This window comes from Urocampus carinirostris, chromosome 2, assembly GCF_059441175.1.
Source record: "Urocampus carinirostris isolate Australia breed hairy pipefish chromosome 2, RoL_Ucar_1.0, whole genome shotgun sequence".
NCBI lineage: Eukaryota > Metazoa > Chordata > Actinopteri > Syngnathiformes > Syngnathidae > Urocampus > Urocampus carinirostris.
In genome coordinates this window covers 11,199,197-11,223,618 of record NC_142350.1, presented here as the reverse complement: position 1 = coordinate 11,223,618, position 24,422 = coordinate 11,199,197, and the positions used below count along the sequence as shown (strand labels likewise).

The 24,422-nt window shown below is 37.6% G+C and overlaps 1 protein-coding gene and 1 long non-coding RNA gene across 2 annotated transcripts; one reads left to right on the top strand and one right to left on the bottom strand.

Annotated features, from left to right (window-relative positions):
* Positions 1-1,767: 1,767 nt before the first annotated feature.
* On the bottom strand, positions 1,768-7,525 carry LOC148371029 (uncharacterized). Its single transcript, XR_015849748.1, has 3 exons — positions 7,267-7,525; positions 1,977-2,141; positions 1,768-1,910 (listed from the first exon to the last, which is right to left on the bottom strand). It is a non-coding gene; the product is annotated as an uncharacterized LOC148371029 (long non-coding RNA).
* Positions 3,536-24,140, top strand: tfap2e (transcription factor AP-2 epsilon). The gene is made up of 7 exons (XM_088328886.1): positions 3,536-3,787; positions 5,341-5,784; positions 9,342-9,396; positions 12,333-12,564; positions 19,958-20,076; positions 21,475-21,613; positions 22,254-24,140. The coding sequence occupies exons 1-7, from the start codon at positions 3,761-3,763 to the stop codon at positions 22,519-22,521; spliced, it is 1,284 nt and encodes a 427-aa protein (XP_088185012.1). The 5' UTR covers positions 3,536-3,760; the 3' UTR covers positions 22,522-24,140.
* The last annotated feature ends 282 nt before the right edge of the window (positions 24,141-24,422 follow it).

The following is a 24,422-nucleotide window of genomic DNA, read 5'->3' as shown; positions in this document are numbered from 1 at the left end:
TTAGCTAAAATCGGGGTAATGTGATCAAACGTTCTTGTCTTGGTTAAAAGGCTCGCTGCAGCATTTTGTACCAGCTGAAGGCTCTTGGTTTTGGACTTCGGGAGACCGGAGAGTAGTGCATTACAGTAATCGAGATGGGAAGTAACAAATGCGTGAATTATAATCACTGGATCCGACTGAGACAGCATAGGACGAATTTTAGCAATGTTGCGAGGATGGAAGAAAGCTGTTATAGTAATATTCTTCATGTGTGTTTAAAGGGACAGATCAGGGTCAAATATGACACCTAACTTTTTGACTGAGTCGCTCTGTTTGTCAATGTTCAGAACAGTTTTTGAGAACAAGTCACGGCATTTAGATGGACCAATAACTAACATTTTGGTCTTTTCAGAGTTAAGACGCAAGAAATTGAGTGACATCCATTCTTTTATCTCAGTGAGGCAGGCCTCCAAATTCCCAAAGTTTAGTGTGGCAGATTCTTCCATTGGAAGATTTAGTTGAGTGTCACCTGCGTAGCAATGGAAACTAATACTATACTTGCGAATAATATCACCTAATGGAAGCATGTAATTGCTGAAAAGAAGGGGGCCAAGTACTGAACCCTGCGGAACACCACAGGTAACAATAAAGGGCTCGGATGTCATTTCACCATATTTAACACAGTACGTCCTATCTGAGAGGTAAGATCTGAACCATAAGAGGACGGTTCCTGAGAGACCAATCCATTTTTCCAACCGTTCGAGTAAGATATTATGGTACACAGTGTCAAAGGCAGCATCAAGGTCCAGCAGCAACAAGAGTGATGAAGCGCCAGAGTCCATTGCCAGTCCTGACACTGCTTTTGAGCTTTTTATTAATTTAGCTCTTGTGTTTTGTTTAAACATTTATTACGTGTTTATATTGTATCATACTCAAAGGGGTTACATTTTGGAATATCACATTTGCTAAAACAATTCGCGACTTCTAAAATTCAAACCCGAGCAACGGTGTGGCAGAGTTTAAAAATTGGACCCTCGTATGGGGCCCTAAAAATACTTATCAGTCCGAATATTGAGTTAAAAATAAAGTGACAAATCAATTCAAAAGTTATTCACTAAAGTTGGTCACCAAATGACTCCCAACACATCAGTTGGGTTGAGCGAGGGGGCTGGGAGTCCCCTCCTCTGTATCAATCTCCCAGAGAGAAAATATGAATGTGCTCTTAACTCTAACTACTTCGGTATATATACTGTATATATCTCATCTCATCTCATCAGCCGTACCGCTTATCCTCATTAGGGTCGCGGGGGGCTGGAGCCCATCCCTGCCATCTCCGGGCAGTGGGCAGGGGACACCCTGAACTGGTTGCCGGCCAATCGCAGGGCACACAGGGACAGACAACTCATTCGCTCATTCACACCTAGGGACAATTTGGACCGGCCAATTCACCTGAACTGCATGTTTTTGGAACGTGGGAGGAAACCGGAGTGCCCGGGGGAAACCCACGCAAGCACTGGGAGAACATACAAACTCCGCACAGGAAGTCTGGAGCTGGATTTGAACCCACGACCGGCTCCCATGACATGAACTGCGCCGCCGTGCTGCCCTACTGTATATATATATATATATATATACATATATATATATACATATATATATATATATATATATATACACATAAAGAACACAAACGGTCTGAATAACTGAAATCGACGAAAAAGGGACAGTGTGACACGGACCAGAACGGACACTCGGATCCAATTGCGTCAGTTTTAGAGTTTTTATTGACAAGGATCGTTGGAACAGGCTTGGGACGTCGGCTCTTGCTGGTCGAAAGCCTCTTCGGGCGGAACGGCAGCTCCGTGATGAAAAGCGCAAGGTGCAACGTAGCGGGTAAGTCCGTGGCCGGGGCGGGAGAGTAGATCGTAAAACTTGTAACAGAAATAGGTCAGGCAACGAGAGGCAGGCATGAATCAGGCAAGAGAAATTGTGGTTACCTTGTATGTTGGAGTCACACTCAGAGATACGAGGAGTTTACTCGAACGTCCATCTCTGGACGCTGACAGCTCAAGTGGGGAACACCATCCAATCAGGAAGCGCACTCCAGCGCGCCAGTTGATTACCCCAGGTGGCTCCACTTAGGTAATCACGACACAGTGTCTCTTAGTGGTAAGAAATAATAATTCGTCCAATAAAAATACGCTTTGTACATATAACATGCATATTGATTTAAAGTGTTAAATAATAAGCAACGATACATGAACGAGCTTATAAATGCGAATTCAACGATACTGTAGATGTGTACATTAAGGAATCTGCATTTATTTTAGATATGTTGTATTCCCTCTTTTATCGCGATTAGTAGGGATGAAACCCTCTGCGATATGTGAAAATCTGCAAAGTAGTCCCCGAGTTTTTAACATACAGTCTGCTAGCTCCTGCATGCATTAGTTGATCGTGGATAATGGATTAAGGCCGCAAAGATACTGTTATTTTAAGCAAAAGGGAAAAGGACCCGTCTTGCATGACGCAATCTTGCTGTTTAGGCATCCTTCTCATTAATAGTCTACTGGGTATAATGGATCCACAGCCAAAACAGTGCAGTTCATTTTAGGTAAGTCGCAGTTGCGGACTTCAGCCGACCAAACTGACAAAAGGGCATATGCTGGTCCCAACTTGCAGCAATATGGGATGAGGCATAACAGATTGCAGCCGCATGAGTGCTCTTTACTTTTTGGTAAATAGGAAGGCAAAAAACGCAGCCAGATGCGGTTTGGTCACTTTAAGTCTCCGTACTTTGTATTCTTCCTTGTGTTTTCCCCCCCATGCACTACACTACACAATGCAGGGCTACCCAGCGGTCGAATAATTCACTGTCCATTTAAACAATTTAAAAGTTCCGGTCGTAATTCTTTAGCATGCCGCTAGAGGGAGCAAGTGTATATAACTGAGACCTGTGCCAGTCGTTTGAGAACCGATGCCCCCCTTTAAAAGGTGGAAAAACTTTCTGTCAACCCCCCCTATACAATACTTCACACCTCCCGCCCTCTTTCTATTAAAATGTGCCGTCCTACTCACTTGTCTGTCCTCTTTATTCAAACAGCTGCATGGTGAGGAGCATTTCTCCATTCTCATCACTGCGTCCTCATCGCTTATTTCCTGCTCCCACCCCATTTTGCAATTATTCTAAACTATGCTGTGGAAGGCCCGGAACAAGATAGATGGAATGCAGGTATTCATTTAAATCTAGTTTATTTTTTGCGTTGAAATGTGTGCGTTAGGTGCGTAATTCAAAACAAGAACTCATTTTTATCATTATCAATATTTCTTAATGTATGATTTTGGCCACAAACTTCAAAAAAGCAAGACAAAAAAAGCAGTAAAACAGGGATTTTTTTTCAACCAGAATTTAACTGCATGGGTAAAAGTTTCCCACCCACGCTAATTGACGGAATATATCCCTTTAAGAGAAATGGACCCCTTCGACCCCTCCCCTTTATTCTCAGCAAACCTATAAGTAGTCCCTTCATGGAGCGCTCTGCGCTTCTGTTGCAAAGTGCGTGCGATGCAATGCTGCGTTTACGCGCCTGTGCGCATAATTTGCCCGTGCATAAAAGTAAATAACGCATCGTTAATGGATCCGTGAAAAAACAGTGGATTACGTTCACGAGATTTTGCGTGGTTCTTTTGGGGGGGTTTGACCGTTCTTGTTGATTTTTTGTGGGGTTGTTTTTTGTTTTGTTTTTTTGGTCGACACAGAGGGTGTTCGGAGTGGGTCCAGATGTTAATCCACACTTATTCGGCTATGGTGAGTGTCTTTGCGGGTGCTTTTAAATATAGCAATAAACGTCACTCAGAGCAAATAAAAAGTATGTTTATGTAATGACAGTCATGGGAAAAAAGGTAACTTTTGTTTCTTTATTTTGCCTTTATGAAATGTTTAGGACCCATTTATGCGACTTGTTACGGGAATTACCATTTGAGGTGGGATCTCTTAAATTATAAAAAACAGTTTTGGGCTTGTTTTGTACAAAATAACACAACTTACATGGTAAGCATTTGATAAAGGCGCATAAAAAGAAAGAAAAAACCTCAAACGAGTTTATAAAACACGTTTTTGCATTGCAAATGATCCATCTCAAAAGTGTCTTGAATTGCTTTTTAATAGAATAACAGTTATGGGGGTTGTCTTGAAAAATATAAACCGTTTTGGAGTTTCCTTTGGTACAAGATGGCTTCATTTACGGTGTAAACATTCGATAAAGGCACATTAAAGTAAAACGATAATAAAAGAGAGTTTTTACGTTTTTTCTCTTTGCTTAAGTAGCTTTTTAATAGAATAAGTTATTGTGGGGGTTCTCTCAAATGATTTCAACCAGTTTTAAGAGTTATTCTGTACAAAATGCATTACATTGTAAAGATTCAATTATGGCAAGAAAAAAGTAAAATAATAATCGAAAAGTGAGGCTATTTTTCGTTACTTTTTATATTGCAAATGATCCATTCCAGAAAGTGGCTTAATTAGCTTTCTAATAGAATAGCCTATTTTGGAGTTCTCTTAGATCATTTTAAACAGTTTTGGAGGTTCTTTTTTTTTTTTTTTTTTTTTTTTTTTTACAAAATGACCTCATTTACGTTCAATAGATAGATAGATAGATAGATAGATAGATACTTTGTTCATCCCCGAAGGGAAATTCACATTTCCAGCAGCATCCCTGAGCTGAGAACAATCGAGAACAATCGAAAATAACACGGGAGCTGCTGGAGTGGCTGCCATTCGTGACGGCGCCGGAAGAAAAGATTCAATTTGAATCATGTACAAACAAACAAACAATTGAATCATGTACAAACAAACAAACAAACAAAATATTCATGTTTCAATAAGTATAATGGCACCAAAAAAGAAAAAGACCGAAAATAGAAGGCTTTTTCTGTTAGTTTTTTTGTACTGCGAATTAGTGTTGTGCAGGATGACCTAATTTACGATATAAAGATTCCATAAAGAAACAAAAATGACAAAAATAAAATTACTTTTTTCACTTCACTTTTTACGTTACAATTCCACCCCCAAAAAGTGGCTCCATTCTTTTCTTTTAAAGTAAGATTTTTCATTTAAAATGATGCTCTGTCAAATAATGGAGCGGCATTGATCCAGTTGACCCCTAAAAAATCCAATTGTGTCAGGATGTGTGTGAGACAAATAGGCCATTGTGGATTCATTCTCACTTTTAGACCCACACGACCTCAAAAGGTCTTATTATTTCAATTTTCAAACTTAAGAACATTATTTTTTCTTTATACGTATATTTTTTTACTGTTGGTGTCGCTTTTATGGGTAAAACGGGTTTTTTTTTTACGCAGGAGCGCGCAGATGGATTGAGCAGCTCATCGCCGAGCGGGCGCCTCTCCCAATTGTCGTCCCTCAACCAAGCCGCCTACTCATCGGCTCCCCCCCTATGCCACACTCCGGCCTCCGACTTCCAGCCCCCCTATTTCCCTCCCCCGTACCCGCAGTCGTCCCTGTCCTACTCCCAGAGCCAGGACTCGGCCTACTCCCACCTGTCGGACCCCTACCCCTCCATCAACTCCATCCATCAGCACCAGCAGGCCGCGTGGCACTCCCAGAGGTCACGCTCCGATGAGGGTGGGCTTCTGTCGCAAACACACCGGGCTCTTGGCCTGGACCCCCGCAGGGAGTATGCAGCCGTGCCGCGCTTGCTCCACGGGCTCGGGGAAGGGGCCGCCGCCCTCGGGGATGGACCCCTGGGCATGCACATAGGACACCACGGCCTGGAGGAGCTCCAGGTTAGCTCTTAATTCTTCAATTTAATATGTTTTACTTTACTCAAGGAACAAATAATAATGCGTAAAATTCAAATTTAGATGCACGGGAAGTTTTTTTGATTAATTATTTGATTGGTTTATTTAAATGGGGACAATGCAATTTAAAAGAAAAACTAAAAAATCGTGTCTATGAAAGTCAAATTTATTACAGTCTTGTGACTTTGATGAAGCATTAAAACGAAATAAAACCAAACAAAACAGCATTAAAAAGCAACAAAGAACACGAGATGAACAGATCAAGCAGATACCCATTCGTAAATATAATATCAAATATATATTTATATATATTTTAAAAAGTTATACATTTATCAACATTTAGAAAATAAATGAAAACGTTCAGTGACTACTTCAAATTTGGTCTAAAAATGAATACTATTAATTATTCTTTGATAATAACAAATTAAATGATAAAAACAATTGGCCACGATTTTATTCTCAAAGAATATCAATGACAATAAAGACAAGTTAATTCAATTCGAATGAAAACAAATGCCTATGCAATACGGTATATTATTAATAAATAACTAAATGTAAATCAATATGCAATAGACTTCTGCGCAAATCTTTATTAAATGTATTAACTAAATGAGCTTTAAAATGTTAATATGTATATGTTAACATGTCACTGCATAATAAAAAATATCGTTAATGCTTGAAACATACTTGAATATATATTTAGGTACAACTATAGTCACTCCCTTAAACGTAAAAAGTTAATGTGTTATTGTCAATTTTTGCCTTCTTGGAATGTTTACAACCCAATTTTGTCGCTATTTATTAGAATGACCCGATTTTTGGGGTTGTCCCAAGTAAAAAAAAACATTTTTTTGTGGAGCTGTTTTGTACAACATTATTCAATTTAGATTGTAAACACAATACATCAATTGCCTTATAATGAAAACCTTAACAGTTAATGCATAAAACAGATTTTCATCTTTTAGTTTTATTCATAACATTAGTTATCATTAAAAACGTTGTTCTATTTCTGTAATTTTTTTACGTTTTTTGCACTCATGAACCAAATTTTGTGGCTTTTTAATACAAACACTTGATCATGGGGGTTGTCCTTGACAGAATAAACCTATAAGGGTGTTTTGAACATGACACAATTTACATTGTAAACATCCTATAAAGGCAAAAATACAGGTGATAAGTTAATAATATAAACCCTTATTGTTGATGCATAAAACAGACTTTTACGTTTATATTTTTAGCTACAGCTAAAGTTATCATTATAAAATTATATCTTTATTTTTGCCCTTATGGAAGCTTGAAAACCCAATTTTGTGGCTTTTTGATATAATTACTTAATTTTGGGTAGTCATAAATAGAATAAACCAGTTTTTTGTGGGGCTGTTTGGTTTAACATGACCCATAACATCCAATAAAGACAAAAAAAGTTCATAATTTGTGCGTCTTATGCGCGTAAAATAAAAAACTCACCCCAACCTTCCTTTCCACTCATGCATCGTTTTTTTACCAGCCCAGAAGAATAGTTTTTGCAAGGTTTCTCGAGCAGCCAGCTTCCCCCGCAGCAGGTGCAAGCTGCAGACGCTGTTTGTTGCACAAAAACGCACCGCGACCAATTGATGTGCACGCTCATTATTAAGCGCAAAAGGACGCGCCAGGGAGAACACGCGAGCGCGGTGTCACCGCTAAACGGAGGCCTACTCGACAAGCGTCTTGATTTGATTAATGGGGGAGATCTTTGCATCCCTTAGAGGAGAAGCTATGAATTTTACACAAAGGAGCTTTTGCGAGGCTTTTATGGACGCTTGAATAAAGGGAACAAATGAATTAAACGGCTTTGATAGAGTCAAACGAACACCGAGCGGGGGTCATAATGTTTTATGACACAGGTGCCTTTTGGGATTATCGATCATTAAAAACAAAAAACGAAAAATTATATTCATTAAAAATGACAGCACGGTTAAAGTGTCTTCCTGTTTTGCACAACTTGCATGAAACTACACGTGCAACGAGTTTCTGTTCACTGCACGGGTGCTCTCGTCTTTATTGTCATTGATCATTTGGTGAACATTAACGAGATTGAGCAAATATGAAAATGAAATACCTAAAAACTTAGAGAAAGACAAACACTAGGGTAGATAAACAACATCTATGTCTTTTAGGTGCAAAAAGTGGCATCAAATTAATGGCGACTACTACGATTATCATGCAGCTATAAATAGGAATTAACTGAAAATATTCTAATAGTCTTAAACATTGGCCAAATATACAATCCTTGATTGAAGGGGACTGATGATGGTGATGATATTTTTCTTCTGTTAGAATAAACTACATAACTATGTCTGTCTATATAACAGGGGAAGTTTTTATGCAACTTTAGTTCCATTTTGTTCTGTGAGGCTATACTGTACATTTTTTATTTGATTAGATTTCATTAATCCTTATTGTGCAATTTTGTTGAATTGTTGTATTGTATTGTTTTTTCTAAGAAAATAAATTGAAACAATAAAACAAAAATACAATTGTTTGTGTTCTTGATAAATTACAGTAAAACAAAACAAAACAAATATACAACTCAGTCGCCAACAACATGCCCTAATAAACCGATTTTAGAATGTGATTATCATTTGAAAGCTTGAAATAAATGCTAATTAAATAATTATTAAAAATACAATTATTTTGATTCAATTTGTATTTTCCTTTCAATTTTGAACTCACTGGGTGGGAAAAATAATGGTATTATTGTATAAAAGAACCAAAAAGAGATGGGATGAGAGAAAAAGAAAACAGAATAAAATAACACGATTTAAGAAAGTAAAAACATAAGAAAATAAAGAAAAAACATTACTGAATTAAACAAACAAAATACAAACCAAACCAAACAAAGGATTACCACATTCAAACCAAACCAAACAAAGAAAACAATAGAAAACAAAACAAACTTAACTGAAACAAGACAAAAAAAGATACCAAACCAAACAAAGAAAAAGAGATTAAAACAAACCAAATCAAAACAACGAAAACTGAAGAAATAATCAATAAATAAAATAATAGAAAAAAAAGAACAAAACCGTACATAAACCAAACCAAACCGAACCAAACAGAACAGAAACAAAACAAAGTAAAGTAAAGTAAAGTAAAGTAAAGTAAAGTAAAGTAAAGTAAAGTAAAGTAAAGTAAAGTAAAGTAAAACAAAACAAAACAAACAAAGAGAGAAACAAAACAAAAACTGTTTGTCAAAACAAATTAACAACACTAAACAAACTCAGTTGTAGATGCGCTTGGTAAATTGCAGTGAAAATAATTCTAAACTGCCATTTACTACGTGAATTTTTACCCCTTCTAAATAACTAGGAAACAACTGTTTCTCAGGGAAAAATGCAGATATATAAAAAGCACAAAAGCAATATAGAACCCCCAGAGCATCTTTGGTTTTTAGAGTGTGTTAACTGTTTTTAAAAGTCGTTTTTTTGTGCACAATTGTGTGTGTGCGCCGTGGAAGTTCTAAGGCCAGTGGATAAATGATAGCGACTGTCTGTCTGACACAGGGAATGGAGGAAGGATCAGCCCTGGGCATCCTGGACCACTCTGTCATTAAAAAAGGTGAGCTCCCAATGTGTGTGTTCGTGTGTCGGTGTGTCTATATATAAGAAGAGAGCAGGCATGTGTTCGTGTCCAAAGAGTGCACCCAACACTATATAATTGCGTTCTACATGCTGAAGGGCTTTTTGTGTTTAGTAACGCCGCTCCCAACACCAGTCTTGCCTTGCCGAGGCGCACACACACTATAAATAATTCTGTTTTGCTATTTCATTTGAAGTCAAGAAGTCCTCTAATACTCAGCTCCAGACTTTCACCCCAAAGGCACACATTCTTAATGAACTGTTCATGGTCATATGAGGCAGAGAGAGGGGGAAAAAAGACAGAAAGAGAGAGATTAAAGTAAGCGAGAGAAAGAAGTGGGCCACGAGAAAAAAAATCAGATGATAAAAGAGGACTTAAGGGGGAAATTTGCAGTACCGTCTTGCTAATATAGTGGTATTTTTGACGCGGTTAAGAAACTCAAGTCTGCTATCTGTGGGGGGAATAAAGTTAACTCATGTCAAACTGAGTTAAAGCTTTAAAACTGCTTTAACTCGACTGTAGCCATTGGCTTGCTATTGATAAGTTTGCCTTGCTTAGAGTTAAAGCTTTAACTTTGACAGCACTATTAGTAACAAAGAAAGCAAGTCCACAACTTTAAAGCTTGTTGGAGTGCGGCTTTTAGTTAATATGAGTTAAAGCTTTAATTAAATAAACAGTAGAATCATGAGAATATAGTGAAATCTGAGAGATGTGAGGGGAAAATGAAATTAGCTCGTTATAACCTGAGTTAAAGCAATGAAACTACTACAACTTGACTATAGCCATTGACTTGCCATTGCTTTGAGTGAACAGAAGTTACAGCTTTTACTTTGACAGCACTCCTAAGTGACAGACCAAATTTACAACTATAAAGCAGTTATAGTACCTATTGGGGTATTTGAGTAAGCGCTTTAATTTTGAAAGCACCAGAAGAATTAGAAGCAGGTGAAATCTGAAATTTGTGGGTAAAATGAAAATTAACTAATGTTAACTTGAGTTTGAGCTTTAAAAAACACTTCGACTTTAGCCATTAAAAAAAGCATTAATGAGTTTGCGTTGTCTGGTGCTAACTAAAGTGAAAGCCTTAAATTGGACTCCACAAAACAGGTCACGAAGAATACAAGTAAAGCATGGTTTTGAGTTAATTTTGAAATCACAAAATGTGCCAATGAACGATAGTTCATGTACTTCGGCACTAAGTTAAGTGCTCTATACAGTACATGTATTAAAGTTCAGTGTAAATTTGAGTTAAGTAAAGTTAAAGCCTTAAACATCCATTCATCCATTATTCACACCGCTTATCCTCAGTAGGGGAGCGGGGGTGCTGGAGCCCATTCCAGCTATCTTTGGGCAGTGGGCAGGGGACACCCTGAACTGGTTGACAGCCAGTCGCAAGGCACACAGTGACATAAAACTCACTCGCTCATTCACACCTAGGGACAATTTGGACCGGCCAATTAACCTGACATGCATGTTTTTGGAATGTGGGAGGAAACTGGGGTGCCCGGAGGAAACCCACGCAAGCATGGGGAGAATATGCAAACTCCACGTAGGAAGGTTTGATCCCATGACCTCAGAACTGTGCCTCACACGCACTAACCACTTTGCTGCCTTGCTGCCCGCCTTAAACATAACAGCGCTGATAAGTGACAAAGAGCAAGTCCACAACTTTAAAGAAGTTGGAGTGCCACTTTCACTTAATTTAAGTTAAAACTTTTGAAAGCACTAGATGAATTAGAAGCTGGTGAAGTTGGAGTTAATTTGAGTTTAAGTTTTAATTTTGAAAGCACGCGAAAGTAAACATGAGCAAATGTTCACAAACTGATGCATAAAAACTTTTTCTTAAACTGCTTAATAGTAGTTTGAGTGCATCTTTGAGTTAACTGAAGTCAAAGCTTTAATTCTAATCGCATTAAAAGTAACAATTAATCCACAAAGTTCCACAAAAATGAATACTTTATAGAACTTTGAGTGCTGCGTTGAGTTAACTCAAGTAATGCCTGACAGTAATAATTAAGAGTAGTCAACATACTTTAATAAATTCAATCATCAACCACTTTACAGATGTTTGAATCATGCTTTGAGTTAACAAAAGTTAAATCTTTCATTTTGATACTACCAATAAAGTGACATTAAGGAATTTTAGTGCTGCTTAAAATTCACCCAAATTAATGCTTTAATTTTGATTTAAAGTGACAATAAACACTAGTCCGAATGCGTCCACACAGAATGTAATCATTAACTATTTTAAAGCAGATTGAGTTAAAGCTTTAACTTTGCCAGAGAAAGAGCATTTAAGGTTGGGTGTGTAGTTTGAGGTGTCCTTAAAAAGTTTAAAATTACATATTTTCTCTAATACTGGTAGGTTTGTGTTAACAATGCCCAAATGAATTCAAAGAGCCTATACTGTATATATATGTTTTCTTTGCGCCTATTTGCTCTTATCTTACTTTTATCATTACTGTTCTGGCCACAGAGCGCATAAGGCTGGAGGAAAGGAGGCGTAGAATGGGGTGAGAGTGATTTCACGTGCGTGCTCACAGTCTTATTCTAGGATGAAAATGGTGAAAGTAAGAAAAGGACAGTTTAAATACAGTCTAAATGCCAAACAAAACCCCAAAAAGAGGAAAAAAGAAGAGTTTATTCGAGAGCATCTAAGAGAGTCGCAAAACAAGCAGCTTGACAGAGGCTGCAATAATGATTTCAGCCAGAGAATTGCGTCAGCAAGTAGAATTTTTGGACACCACCTTTTACTACTTTTGGACCAGTCTGAAAATTTGGTTGTGTGTTAGCAATTAGCATGACGTGAACGGCGCCAAAATTATTGTGTAACAGTCATACAATTTTTTTATGGTATCTAGTACAGTATAGGTAATTAAATCTTTAAAAACACCTCTTTCTTGTTGGTTTTGCAGTTCCTATCCCGTCCAAGCTGAACGGTTCGTCCCTGTCCGCTTTGTCCCTGGGTAAAGACGGCCTCGGTATGGGCGCTGTGTCCAACCCGGCCGAAGTTTTCTGCTCGGTGCCCGGTCGTCTTTCGCTTCTCAGCTCCACGTCCAAGTACAAAGTCACGGTCGGGGAAGTGCAGCGTCGTCTTTCCCCGCCCGAGTGCCTCAACGCCTCTCTGCTGGGCGGAGTACTTCGTAGGTGAGAGGAAAAGAACCAATAATCTTATGTTGATGATTTAATATCACAATAAATCAAGGGTCTCACAATCAATTTACTGGGGGCTGGGACTGAGGTTCGGCCAGAGCAAACTTTTCACAAAGATAGGTCTAACAAAGGCATTCCACTGTTTTAGAGTTCTCTTTTTAACCCAAAATAATCAGATCTACAAGAAACATGACATTAAGATTTATGACACGGCAGCAGACAAGAAAATATACAGAGAGTAATTAACACAGCCCAAAAGATCATGAGCTGCCCCTCTCTACCCAATCTAGAGGACATTGCCGGGTTGCGATACTGTAGCATGGCCACCAAAATGATGAAAGACACTTGCCACTTTGGCCTCCACCTCTTTCACTTGTTACCCTCTGGTAGGCGCTACAGGTCCCTCGAAACTAGGACAAACAGGTTCAGAGACAGCTTCTTCCCCACGGTCAATGCGACCCTAAGCAAACGCACAAAAATGAGAAAACATGGCTCGTGACTAATTGAGGCTTTTGTCTTTTTTATGGTTGCTAATTGAATCCCTGCAAATAAATATTATTGCACAAAGCTGTGAAATACATAGCTTGTGACCTGTTTTGGGGTTTTTAATTGTTGCTCCTAAATGTTGTTGCACTTCTTTTCATTGTTACGATGCTGATTATTTTTTATTGCATCATTTGTTTTCTTCTTGGCCTGTTTTCTTAACAGTATGTTGTAATTTTTTTGGCCTATTTTTCCTCATACCCTTTATTTTCCTCTCCAAAGTCTTTATTCTATGTTTTACCCTGGAGTGCCATGTTTAATATCATTGCATACAATGGTTCACAACATTGTTATCAATGACAAAAAGGACAATTCAATTCATTAGAAAATCAATGTGTGATAAATAACACAGAAAATATTAAAGACTTAAGAAACTAAATATGTAAATGGAAAAATCCAGTTACCCAACTTCACTCAAAAGCAAAAACTCACCTAAAGTTATGTGCTTGGTGTATCCACTCTCCTTTAAGCTTCACTTCAACAGCTGTAAAGAGCTCCTCCCACACCCCGGAGGGCCCTTCGTTACGCCTTTCGGTCTAAGTAAAATAATTTGCCATTACATTGCAACAAATGATGAATCGAATAGCCTAACTTGATGAAAACCTATAGTCAAAGTCAAACCAGGAGATAGCTAGTTCAGGGGTCAGCAACGACAAATTTGAAAAAAGCCATAACTGACCCAAAAACAAATATGACTGTAGCCACAAAAAATTAAAAGCCTTACATAAATCAATTTTTATATAAAAAGAAAAAAGGTAATTCATACATTAAAATTGTCATTCCATATTTAACATTTATTCAAAATACATTTAAAGCTTTGAAAATGTTAGGAATGTTTGTTCTTGTACAAAAAACATCCCCAAATATTTCCCTTCTCCATTTTTTTAAACTTTCAGAAAAAGCTCCAGGGAGGCACTAGGGCAGTGCTTAAAAGCCACAAGCGGCTCTAGAGCCACAGGTTGCTGACCCATAAACTAGCCAATTATATTCTGGGAAAAACGTATATCGATTTCAAAACATTAGCGTGTGAATTTGGAGCTCTGCTCAACGGATTCGCAAGGAGGTAGAATCAATATAAAATCGCCCCGGTTGCAATAACATTAAACTTTTATATCAAGGTGGGGGCCACTAAATGTCATCTTGCGAGCCTCAAATGGCTGGCGGGCCGCAACTTTGGGAAATTTTATACTCTCTAACAAATGATAAAGCATATAAAATTAACTTCGCCCACAAGCATGGTTAATTATTTTTCATCATGCAACCCACAACTGTTTTATTGCAAAAATGACATACAGTGTGTATCATTTAGAGCAGGGGTGTCAAACTCATTTTAACTGGGGGGCCACACGATCAAACAAACATTCTGTCGGGGGCCGGACTAGTAGACTAAGGAGAAAGCAAAAGAGAGATAAAGAAATAACGGAAAGAGGGAGGGAAAAGGAGAGAGGGCAGGACAAAGAAAGAAAAAGAGAGAGGGAGAGAGCATGAGAAACAAAAGATAAAAAAAGAAAGGGAGAGGAAGAAAGAAATCCAAAGAGAAATAGAAAGACAGAAGGAGAGAAAAGGGAAAAGAAAGCACAAAGGGTATGAAGAGAGAAAGAGAAAAGAGAGAAAATGGAAAAAGGAAGTTAGATCAAAAGAGATTAACAGAAACGGAGAGAGAAAGAGACAAAGAGCAACAAAGGAAGAGAAAAAGAGACACAGAGAGTGAAAGAGACAGAGTGGGAGTAAAGGAGTGGAAAAGAAAGAGAGAGAGTGAGAGAGAGAGAGAGAGAGAGAAATAAATGCAAGTACAGTGTCTTTGTTCGAGGCACCTGGCTTTGGCAACATCAAGTTGACATATTTCAACCTGCAGCTTTTTTTTCTCTTGCGCTTCTCTGAGTGTTGTCTCGCGGGGCGGATTTCATCCCTTAGCGGGCCTGATCTGGCCCGCGGGCCGCCTCTTTGACACCTGTGATTTAGAGCCTCCTAGTGGTAAAAAATACTTTGTTCATTAAAAAAACATAGTATTCATTTCAGTAATATTACAGTAATATTAAAATACAAAAACACGTCAACAGACATAATACTACAGAAATACCACAAAAATACTACTACAGAAGTACAGTATTAGAGAACTACTACAAAGATATTACTATGGAAATACTTCAAAAATACTACAAAAATAAACTACAGTAATACTACAAAAATGAAATACAGTAAACTACAAAAATACTCCTGAAATACTCCAGAAATACTTAGAATATACTGCTATAGAAATAGAAAAAATACAAAAATATTAGTGCAGAAAAACCTAAAAATACTAATGAAATACTACAGAGATCCTGAGAAATTACTACAATGAAAGTACTAAAAAAACACTACTGCAGAAATACTACTAAGTTACGGCTGCAGAAATAATACAAAAAAATACACAAAAAAGAAGAGGACTATAGGACTACAGTACGACTACAAAACTAAATATCTAACAAAGTTCTTAAAACAGTGACGCAATGTATTATCTTGCTTTGTGATCGTTTCAGAACCCATTTGATGAGCTTTTTTTAAAATCTGATTTCAAGGTCGGCCCCTTGGCCAAGTACCTGAACCCTATGCAGCCTCGAACTCCAAATAGTTGCCCACCCCTGGACTAGATCCTTTTAGGACGACTAGCTAACAAGCTAGCAAGGCATTGGCTCAGGCTAACAAAATACAGTACTTAGAAACTAGCAACTGATAAATGACCGAAACATCTTACTATTTTAGATTCGTGTTCATTTGAAATGCTAAATATCATAACAAACCTTTAATTCGTGCCATAGGTGTAACCAGCCCATTTTGGGGGGTGCTCAAGCACACCCCTCCCCCCAATTCAACCCAAGAACCCCCCAAAATTATAGCGTTTTTAAAACTCTTTTCCTTAATAAAGAACAGGATAGGATGAAAGGATAGGATACGATGAAAACCCGAGATTAAACAAAAAAGTAAAACAAAACAAAAATGTGAACGAAACAAAAATGTGAGCAGAGTGCCGGAAATAGTCCACTGCCTTAAAATATTTTGGTCATTTGATTCCTAGCACCGCATTGTGGTATTTCAGCAGTAGTATTTTTCTAGTATTTTCTCTCGTACAATTTTTGTTGTATATACTGCAGTTGTATTTTTGTATTATTTTTGTAGTATTTTTGTAGTCACAACTATGTAGTACAGCATTGCTGTAGTATTACGATAGTATTATTTTTGTCGTATTTTTGCAGTTTTATTTTGTGGTATAACAATAGTAGAATCTGTAGTATTTTTGTAGTATAACTTTAGTTTTATTTTTTTGCTATTTCTGTAGTATTTCTTTAGTATAGGTTTACTTTTATTTTAAACTATTTTTAAAGTATTTTTACAGTAATATTTTGGTAGTAGTATTGTAGTTGTAACTTTATAGTATTTTTGTCGTAATATTTCTGTAATAGTACTTTTGTATCATAGTATATTTTTTAGTATTTCTATTGTTTTTTCCTTATCAGAATAAACACAAAATAATATATTACACACAGTTTTAAGCACAAAATATAATACTGAGTATCGTAGTATTTTTTGTTGTAGACACACAAAGGAACAAAATTGGGACCAAAAAAATATAAAGTTTTTATTACTAGTACTATATTTACTATTATCTGACTATATGTCTTCCTCATGTTTAGATCATTTTTGTTAGGCTTTAAAATATGAATTAGCACATTGTGGAGCTTCAATTAGTGGCATGATTCTGGTAGCAGGCTAACAACTACCCATTTAATACAAATTTCCAAGGCTTTTGTGTAAATTAAGATGCAGTTTTGACGGAATAAATCATCAATCACATAAACTCATCAAGATTAATGATCAAAATAATGAAAAATAAATGTTAGATTTTACCACAAAAAATACCAATGTTTTCGACACCATTGAAGAAAGACAAATTGTGTAACATGCTGCATTTGGTAAAAGTGGGAAACTGAAGTTTTCCTACCAGCCTTGAGACAGTTTTTTTGGGTCGGGCAAACAATCCTGACTTTTTAAAGGTAATGTAAAATTTAAAAATCGCGTTTTATGTTTTGAACTTGGATCAATAAGTAAACAGAAATACACCTGAAGATAAATATGATAGGATAATTAGACTAAAGTGTTGATATTTCCGATGAAACGTGCCAGTGTTTTAGCCTCTATTGAAGAAAGGCAAAATGGTGGCATATGTTGCATTAGTGGGAGGTGTGAAATTTAGTTTTCCTACTTAAGTTTGGACAGATAGTTTTGACCTCAAAGCAAAAATCAAGGAGAACTCATGAACAATTTAAATTGAAGTATATTTAAAGTTGATGTGTTTAAATTCTCATCTCATCTCATCAGCCGTACCGTTTATCCTCATTAGGGTCGCAGGGGGGGGGCTGGAGCCCATTCCAGCCATCTCCGGGCAGTGGGCAGGGGACACCCTGAACTGGTTGCCAGCCAATCGCAGGGCACACAGGGACAGACAACTCATTCGCTCATTCACACCTAGGGACAATTTGGACCAGCCAATTCACCTGAAATGCATGTTTTTGGAAAGTGGGAGGAAACCGGAGTGCCCGGAGGAAACCCACGCAAGCACGGGGAAGTCTGGAGCTGGATTTGAACCCATGACAGGTTCCCATGACATGAACTGTGCCGCACAAGCGCTAACCACTGCGCCGCCGTGCTGCCCGTGTTTAAATTCAATTTAGTTATATTTTTTTCTCTATGGTGTCACTATATTATCGACATTTCGTTCGGTGTGCATGGTTACAAACAATGACAATAAAAGTAAATTCTTCTTCTTCTAAATTAGCGATGGTGTCATATTAAAATGCAGTTAGAGAAATTGGTGTCCGCACCCCTTGCGACAATTGTGTTCGGGTTTAATATTAATATGAATTCCAATTTTCTACCTTCCTCGAATGCATCATAAGTAACTGTATTAAGATATGTTTCTTAAAGAGACAGGAACAATAATTTGAACTGTTTCGAGCAAATAACTAAATAGAAAAAAGTACACTGAAACATCCACTTTTATACACTTTTATGTTTTAAAATGAGGTCTATCCAATTAAAGAAAATCATACAAAATAAAACCATCTGGCCCATTTTTGGAACCATGTCCTCTCAGTGAAAAACACTTAACGGTGAGGTCAGAGCGGGAGGACCCAAAATGGGTCATGGGACTGAATCACAAGAGAAGGCAACGTTTTAATGAAGACAGGCCCCAGGGCAAGAACTCATGGATGGGGTTCATTAAAGGATCTAAAGGGGAAGTAAAAGTTTCTTTTTCCTTTACAGGGAGAATTTGTTATCTTGATGATGATTTGTTGCTGTTTGTCCCCCCCAAAAATGTGCATAAATAAATGTGAATATCAAGGAGGGAAAACGATGCAGGGGTGGGCAAACTTTTGGACAATGGGTTCTAAAATATGGGAAATGGGTTCAGGAAAGGAGGAAAAAGACTTACTTTATAATTTGTAGACTCTAATAACAGATGTGTAATTAAATGACCATTTTGGGTTGATGGGAACACCAGAGCCCATTTTTGTTCATTTTTTGGCTGTTATTTCTGCCAGAAATGAACCGCACTCATGCGGCTGCAGTCCATCATCCCCATCTTGCCGCGAGCGGGGACCAATAGAGTGCACTTTTATTCGGCCTGGCGGCTCCTTTTTTTCTGTTACTGTATTGACGCCTTATATAAACTGCACTCGTACGGCTATACTAAATTTTCCACAATCCCAAATTGATGCCAGTGGGATCGACAGAAGACACTTTTGTGGAAGGCGTACCGTTCTGACCCGGGAGAAAATAAATGGATGGTTGTGGCCGCGATCCATTAAAATACACTGCACTGTTTTGGTCACAATTCATTATCTCCAGTCAACTATTGCTGAGAGCAGAGGCCGAGAGACATAACGTGTGCCATGTGTAATAGTATATTTCCTGTTCTCTAAGCCTAAAATGAAGACTAAACATACATCCACGATCCATTATCCCTGGTTGACTATTGCTGAGAGCAAGGGCTGGTAGAGCGTTTTTGTTTTTGTCCTGGCCACTAAAGTGCGCCACTCTCACCTGCCAAAAATGAACTGAACTGTTTTCAGCCGACAATCAGCTTTTTTTTGGGTCGAGTCGCCATTGTGGCCTGCAGAAAATTAACTGCACTTTTTTTTAGCTGTGACCCATTACCCTCAGTTGACTATTGATGAGTCTGGGGTCCAAGAGAGCAAATTTATGTCCTGCGTGGCAGCTCAGTTTTTCTTTTTTTTTTCCCACTGGAGTCCCTGTTGCCCCGATACACTATGCCTGGCCGACTATTGCCATGAACCAGGGCCTAAAATGAACTGAACTGTTTTGATCCAATTTGCCCAGTTGACTATTGTTAAGAGCGGGGGCCAAGAGAGCAAATTTTTGTCATGCATCACTGTCCTTTCAGGCTTATATGAAAAGCACCCTTGCAGCTACGATCTGTTATCCCTGATGGATTATTTCTCCAAGCGAGGGCTGGTATGTTAAAATGGTGTGGGGGGGCTATTCCAGTATATTTATATCAATATTCATATTTTAATACTATTTTTCCTCAAAGCTTGTTTTCCACAAAGTAAATTTTAGGGAAAGGGGACAATTATTCAGTTATTTTTATTTACTTTTTTTTTAACCGCTATTTCTATTATAGTATAAATTTAGCCGGATTAACAAGCGCAGCGGGCCGTAGTTTTCCAACATATGAATCAGAACCAAGATTTTAGTTTTGATAGGGATCATAAAGGGATTTTTGTTGGGAAAAAAACAATATACTATAAAAGAACGACTCTCTGTCCCTCAATCCCTTCAGGGCAAAGTCCAAGAATGGTGGCCGCTGTCTGAGAGAGCGTCTGGAGAAGATTGGCCTCAACTTGCCTGCAGGGCGACGCAAGGCAGCTAACGTCACTTTGCTAACATCTCTCGTGGAGGGTACAACGCAACAAATACACATGCATGCACACTAAAACTGCCGTTATTCAAACGGATAGAGACCAGTAGGAGTATGTTTGCATTCGTGGATGTGAATATTAAGCCACAAGTGTCATAACAGAAGAAGAAGCCAAAAGATCAGCAGCTTGTTTAAGTCAGATGTTATAAAAAGTCAGAGGTTATAAAAACGTTTCTAAGAACAATTAGCATGTAGAAAAAGCTCCTGGCACCAGAAAATTGTCTCAAAAGCAGGATTTTTTTAAAAACTTCGATTTACCTAGTACACCAGCTTATTACATTGCCAAAATAAAATACAAACGTTAAAAAGCATTTTTCTGACTATTTTTTTAGGTTAGGAGTTTTTTATTTAAGTCATGTTTATTTGTGACGCCCTTAGTCACAAACAGTCTCAAAGGGCTGCACAGACTACAGACTATTATTACACCATCCCCTAAACCAAAAACTTCATGAGGGCGAAGAAAAATTCAAAAACCTTAACATAAAGAAAATGAAAAAACCTTAAGAAGAAGCTGAAAAGGGGGTGGTCAGGAAAAGAGGACTTTTTAGCCGTAATAGACAAACACAAACAAACCACGTATTGCATTTCATTAAAAAAACAAAACTGTTTTTTTTTTTTACTGTGTGTTGAATGTTATTCAAAATGTTTAATTCCCCTCGAAATTACTCCGAAAATAATTAAAAAAAATACATCATATATTCATAGAAAATGTGAAAAATAGGCATTAGCGAAAAAGTATTTTTCAACAAACCGTAAAAAAAAATTGTCTTTTTTCGTATACCAAATATTGCGACAAAAATGAATATCCGAAAGTACAATACAACTAAATATTCAAACACATTTTCTTGTCCCCATTTTTTATATTAAAAACTTTAGTTAAAAAAAACTCAAACAGGTGAGGAAGTTAGAAAAAAAAATATATATATACATATATTTTCAGATGATCTTTAAAAAAAATAAAAAAATCTTTTCCCACACAAAAAAAAGATAACAAAATAAATCATAGTTTTTTCATTGAAACATTTGTTGGCCTGGAGAGGGATGGGCGCCACCTGGCTGTACTTGCCCAAGACTCACCACAGGAAATGGTGCCCCCAAGATCCGTGTGGTTAACCAAGTCTAAAAAATTGCTCTGCTTATTTATAAAAAATACAATTTTTATATGTTAAATAATTTAATATAATTGTTTTCTAGCAGTTCCGGGCTTCTGAAAAACAGTCGCCTGTCCCCCGGGCCGTAGTTTGGACAACCCCGGTGCAAGCTTGAAGACTGTTATATTTTCCCCGACGTATTTTGACAACTACTGAACAAAACTCGAGCAGATGTCTCGGTCCTGTTTTTGCAGCGTGCTAAAATTACTCTCTGCGGTGGTCTTGCAGGTGAGGCCGTCCATCTGGCGAGGGATTTCGGCTACGTTTGCGAGACCGAGTTCCCCGCCAGAGCCACCGCTGAGTACCTCTGCCGGCAGAGCGAGCCCGACCAGCTTCCTACCAGGCGGAGTATGTTGCTCGCTACCAAGTAAGTCCGATTAGAAAGTCATGCAAGCCTGAGATCGGGTAAAAATTACCGGAACATCCTAAAAAAAAACAATTTCATAAGTGCGTCTTATATTTAGGCGTGTCTTATAGACCAGAGGGTTCTTTTTCCCCATTGATTTTCCCCATTGTGGGTCAAGTCAAGTCACATTTATTTGTATAGCCCTTAATCACAAAAAAAGATGTCTTAAAGGACTGCACAGGATTACAATTATACCATCGCCTGATCTTAAACCAACAAGCGGGCAAGGTAAAACTCAAAACCTCAGCGTGAGGAAAAAAGAAACCTTGAGAAGGGGCCTCACAAGTGGTAATCCCCCTTCCAGGATGACCGGGGTGGAATAGATTTAGCATTGGGTCACAGTACACAAACATAGTGAACATCAATAAAAGAACAATAGGCACAATGTTGGAGACCACTGCAGTAGTGCGTAGGGTTTTTTATACATCAGACATACATTTGTTTTCTTTTTTTGCATGTTTTAAAGAAACCGCTGTGGTAAGCATTAAAAATTGTTTTTTTTTTCTCACTGTGAAAGCACAATCATTGATGACCATATTTAGATAAAAATAGGGACCTGAAGCCCCCACCTCACCTCCTTTTCTCCTCCTTCTCCAAACAGGGAAGTTTGCAAGGAGTTTGTGGACCTGATGTCTCAGGACCGTTCCCCACTTGGGGGGAGCAGACCAACCCCCTGCCTGGAGCCCAACCTCCAGGGGAGCCTCACCCACTTCAGCCTCCTCACCCACGGTTTCGGCACCCCTGCCATCTGCGCCGCCCTCTCTGCCTTCCAGAGCTACCTCATGGAGGCCATCAAAATGCTCGATAAAGAAAATAACGGAGGAGGTGGAAAAGGACACCACGACAAGGAGATGAAGCATCGGAAGTAGGACCCATGGAAGCGGCAGGACAACAGACAGAAACGCTTCAAAATGGACCTTGATTTGATAGCAACCGGATCAGGATGAATTCCTTCATATGGCAGTATTGCATGGAGGACCGAAATAAACGTATGAATAAATAAAGACCTACAAATATAAGCCATATAAATTAAATAACATACATAAATCAATTAAATATATGATATGCGATTGTGGTCAGCGATATTTTTGGACTGATCGATCATTGCATAAATATGGTAATGCCCTACCTTAAAATCAATTATATGACGCGCACCCAAACTTTAAGTGTCTTTTTAGGTCAAAACATGCGCATTATACGAAAATAGATACGGTGAATGCAATATATTCATTTATTTATGCATCTTGTCATTTATTTATATCAGTGTTTTGTTTGTCGTGTGTTTTGTCTTACACACGCAGCAAAATATTATTCAAATGAGGGGGCGGGTCAAACTGTCTGAGCTTTTCACCTATTGGTTGATAACTTTTCTTCACTGATCAACCAATAGGTGAAAACGTTAGCCAGTTTTACCCGCCCCCTCATTTGAATAATATTTTGTTGGGAGAAAATTCACAACAAAAGAAATCACAAAATACACAACAAAACACGTCGCTATTACGTGACAAAATACAGAGCAAAATACTAGAGAAAGGAGAAAATATTTGACAAAATACACAATAAAATCCATGAGAAAAAATACAACAGAACGCACAACAAAATATCTGACTAAGTACAAGACAAAGTACATGACTAAATAGATGTCAAATTACGCGACAAAAATGAAAAATAAAAGGACAAAATATGTCACTACCAAAACAACAAGATAAATTGATGAAATTTACGACAAAATACATGAAAGAAATACATGACAAAACACACAACAAAATGCGCAGAACAATACCCGACAAAATACACGATAGATTACATGACAAAATACGCAACAATATATACAGCAAAATACATCACGAAATATAAAAAAAAAAAAATATGACGAAACACACAAAATAATATACTGAAAAATACACGACAATATTCTCGATAGAATACATGACAGAATACGCAACAAAATACATGACAAAATAATTAAGGCATTTAATAAATAACAAAATACATGAATATATGACTATGTCATATATTATGGTATTACGTGATTTTTTTTTATGTGTTCCTCTTTTAAATACCATATATTTGTATGTATGTATTTATTTATACATTTATTTCTACATATGGCAAGATCGGTCCTCCATAGTATTGTTTTTATTCCCCACCTATGTTTTTTTTTTTTTTTATGATTACGAAAGAGGACTTTCCCACATTTTTCGGGTCATATGTAAGCCATATCCGAGGCCAAACCTGGGATTTGTAGTTCTTAGCGGGGTTCTCATAAAAAAAAAACGGAGTTGCATGATTCGTCTCCAGCGGAATATGCAACTACAAAACAGAGTCGTGTGGGGTGGGGGGTCTTATTTCGGAAATTGTGCGTGTTGTGTATATAAGTTAAAAGCAAAAATCATTTTGTACTTTGTGTGTATGTTTATTATCGTTATTACCGTTGTTATTGTATTACGACATAAATGTAATATATTATTAAAAAAATAAGAATTCACGCGTTTTACGGCTGTGTTTTTTAACCCTTTTCATGAGTTACGAATTTAGAATTTGATGCCATGCCGCCATATTGAAGTTTTGACGTATTTTGCTGTCAATGGCATCTCATTCAAAATTGTCTTTTTCTGTGAATTTATTCAGTTTTTTTGCCATGTTGATTCGAATAAAATGCCATTAAAAACACAAGAAACTTTCAAATTAAATATATAATAAATCCCAACAATTAAAAAATATTTTTTAAAAATCTGTAGTAAAATATTAACACAAAATTCCAACTAAT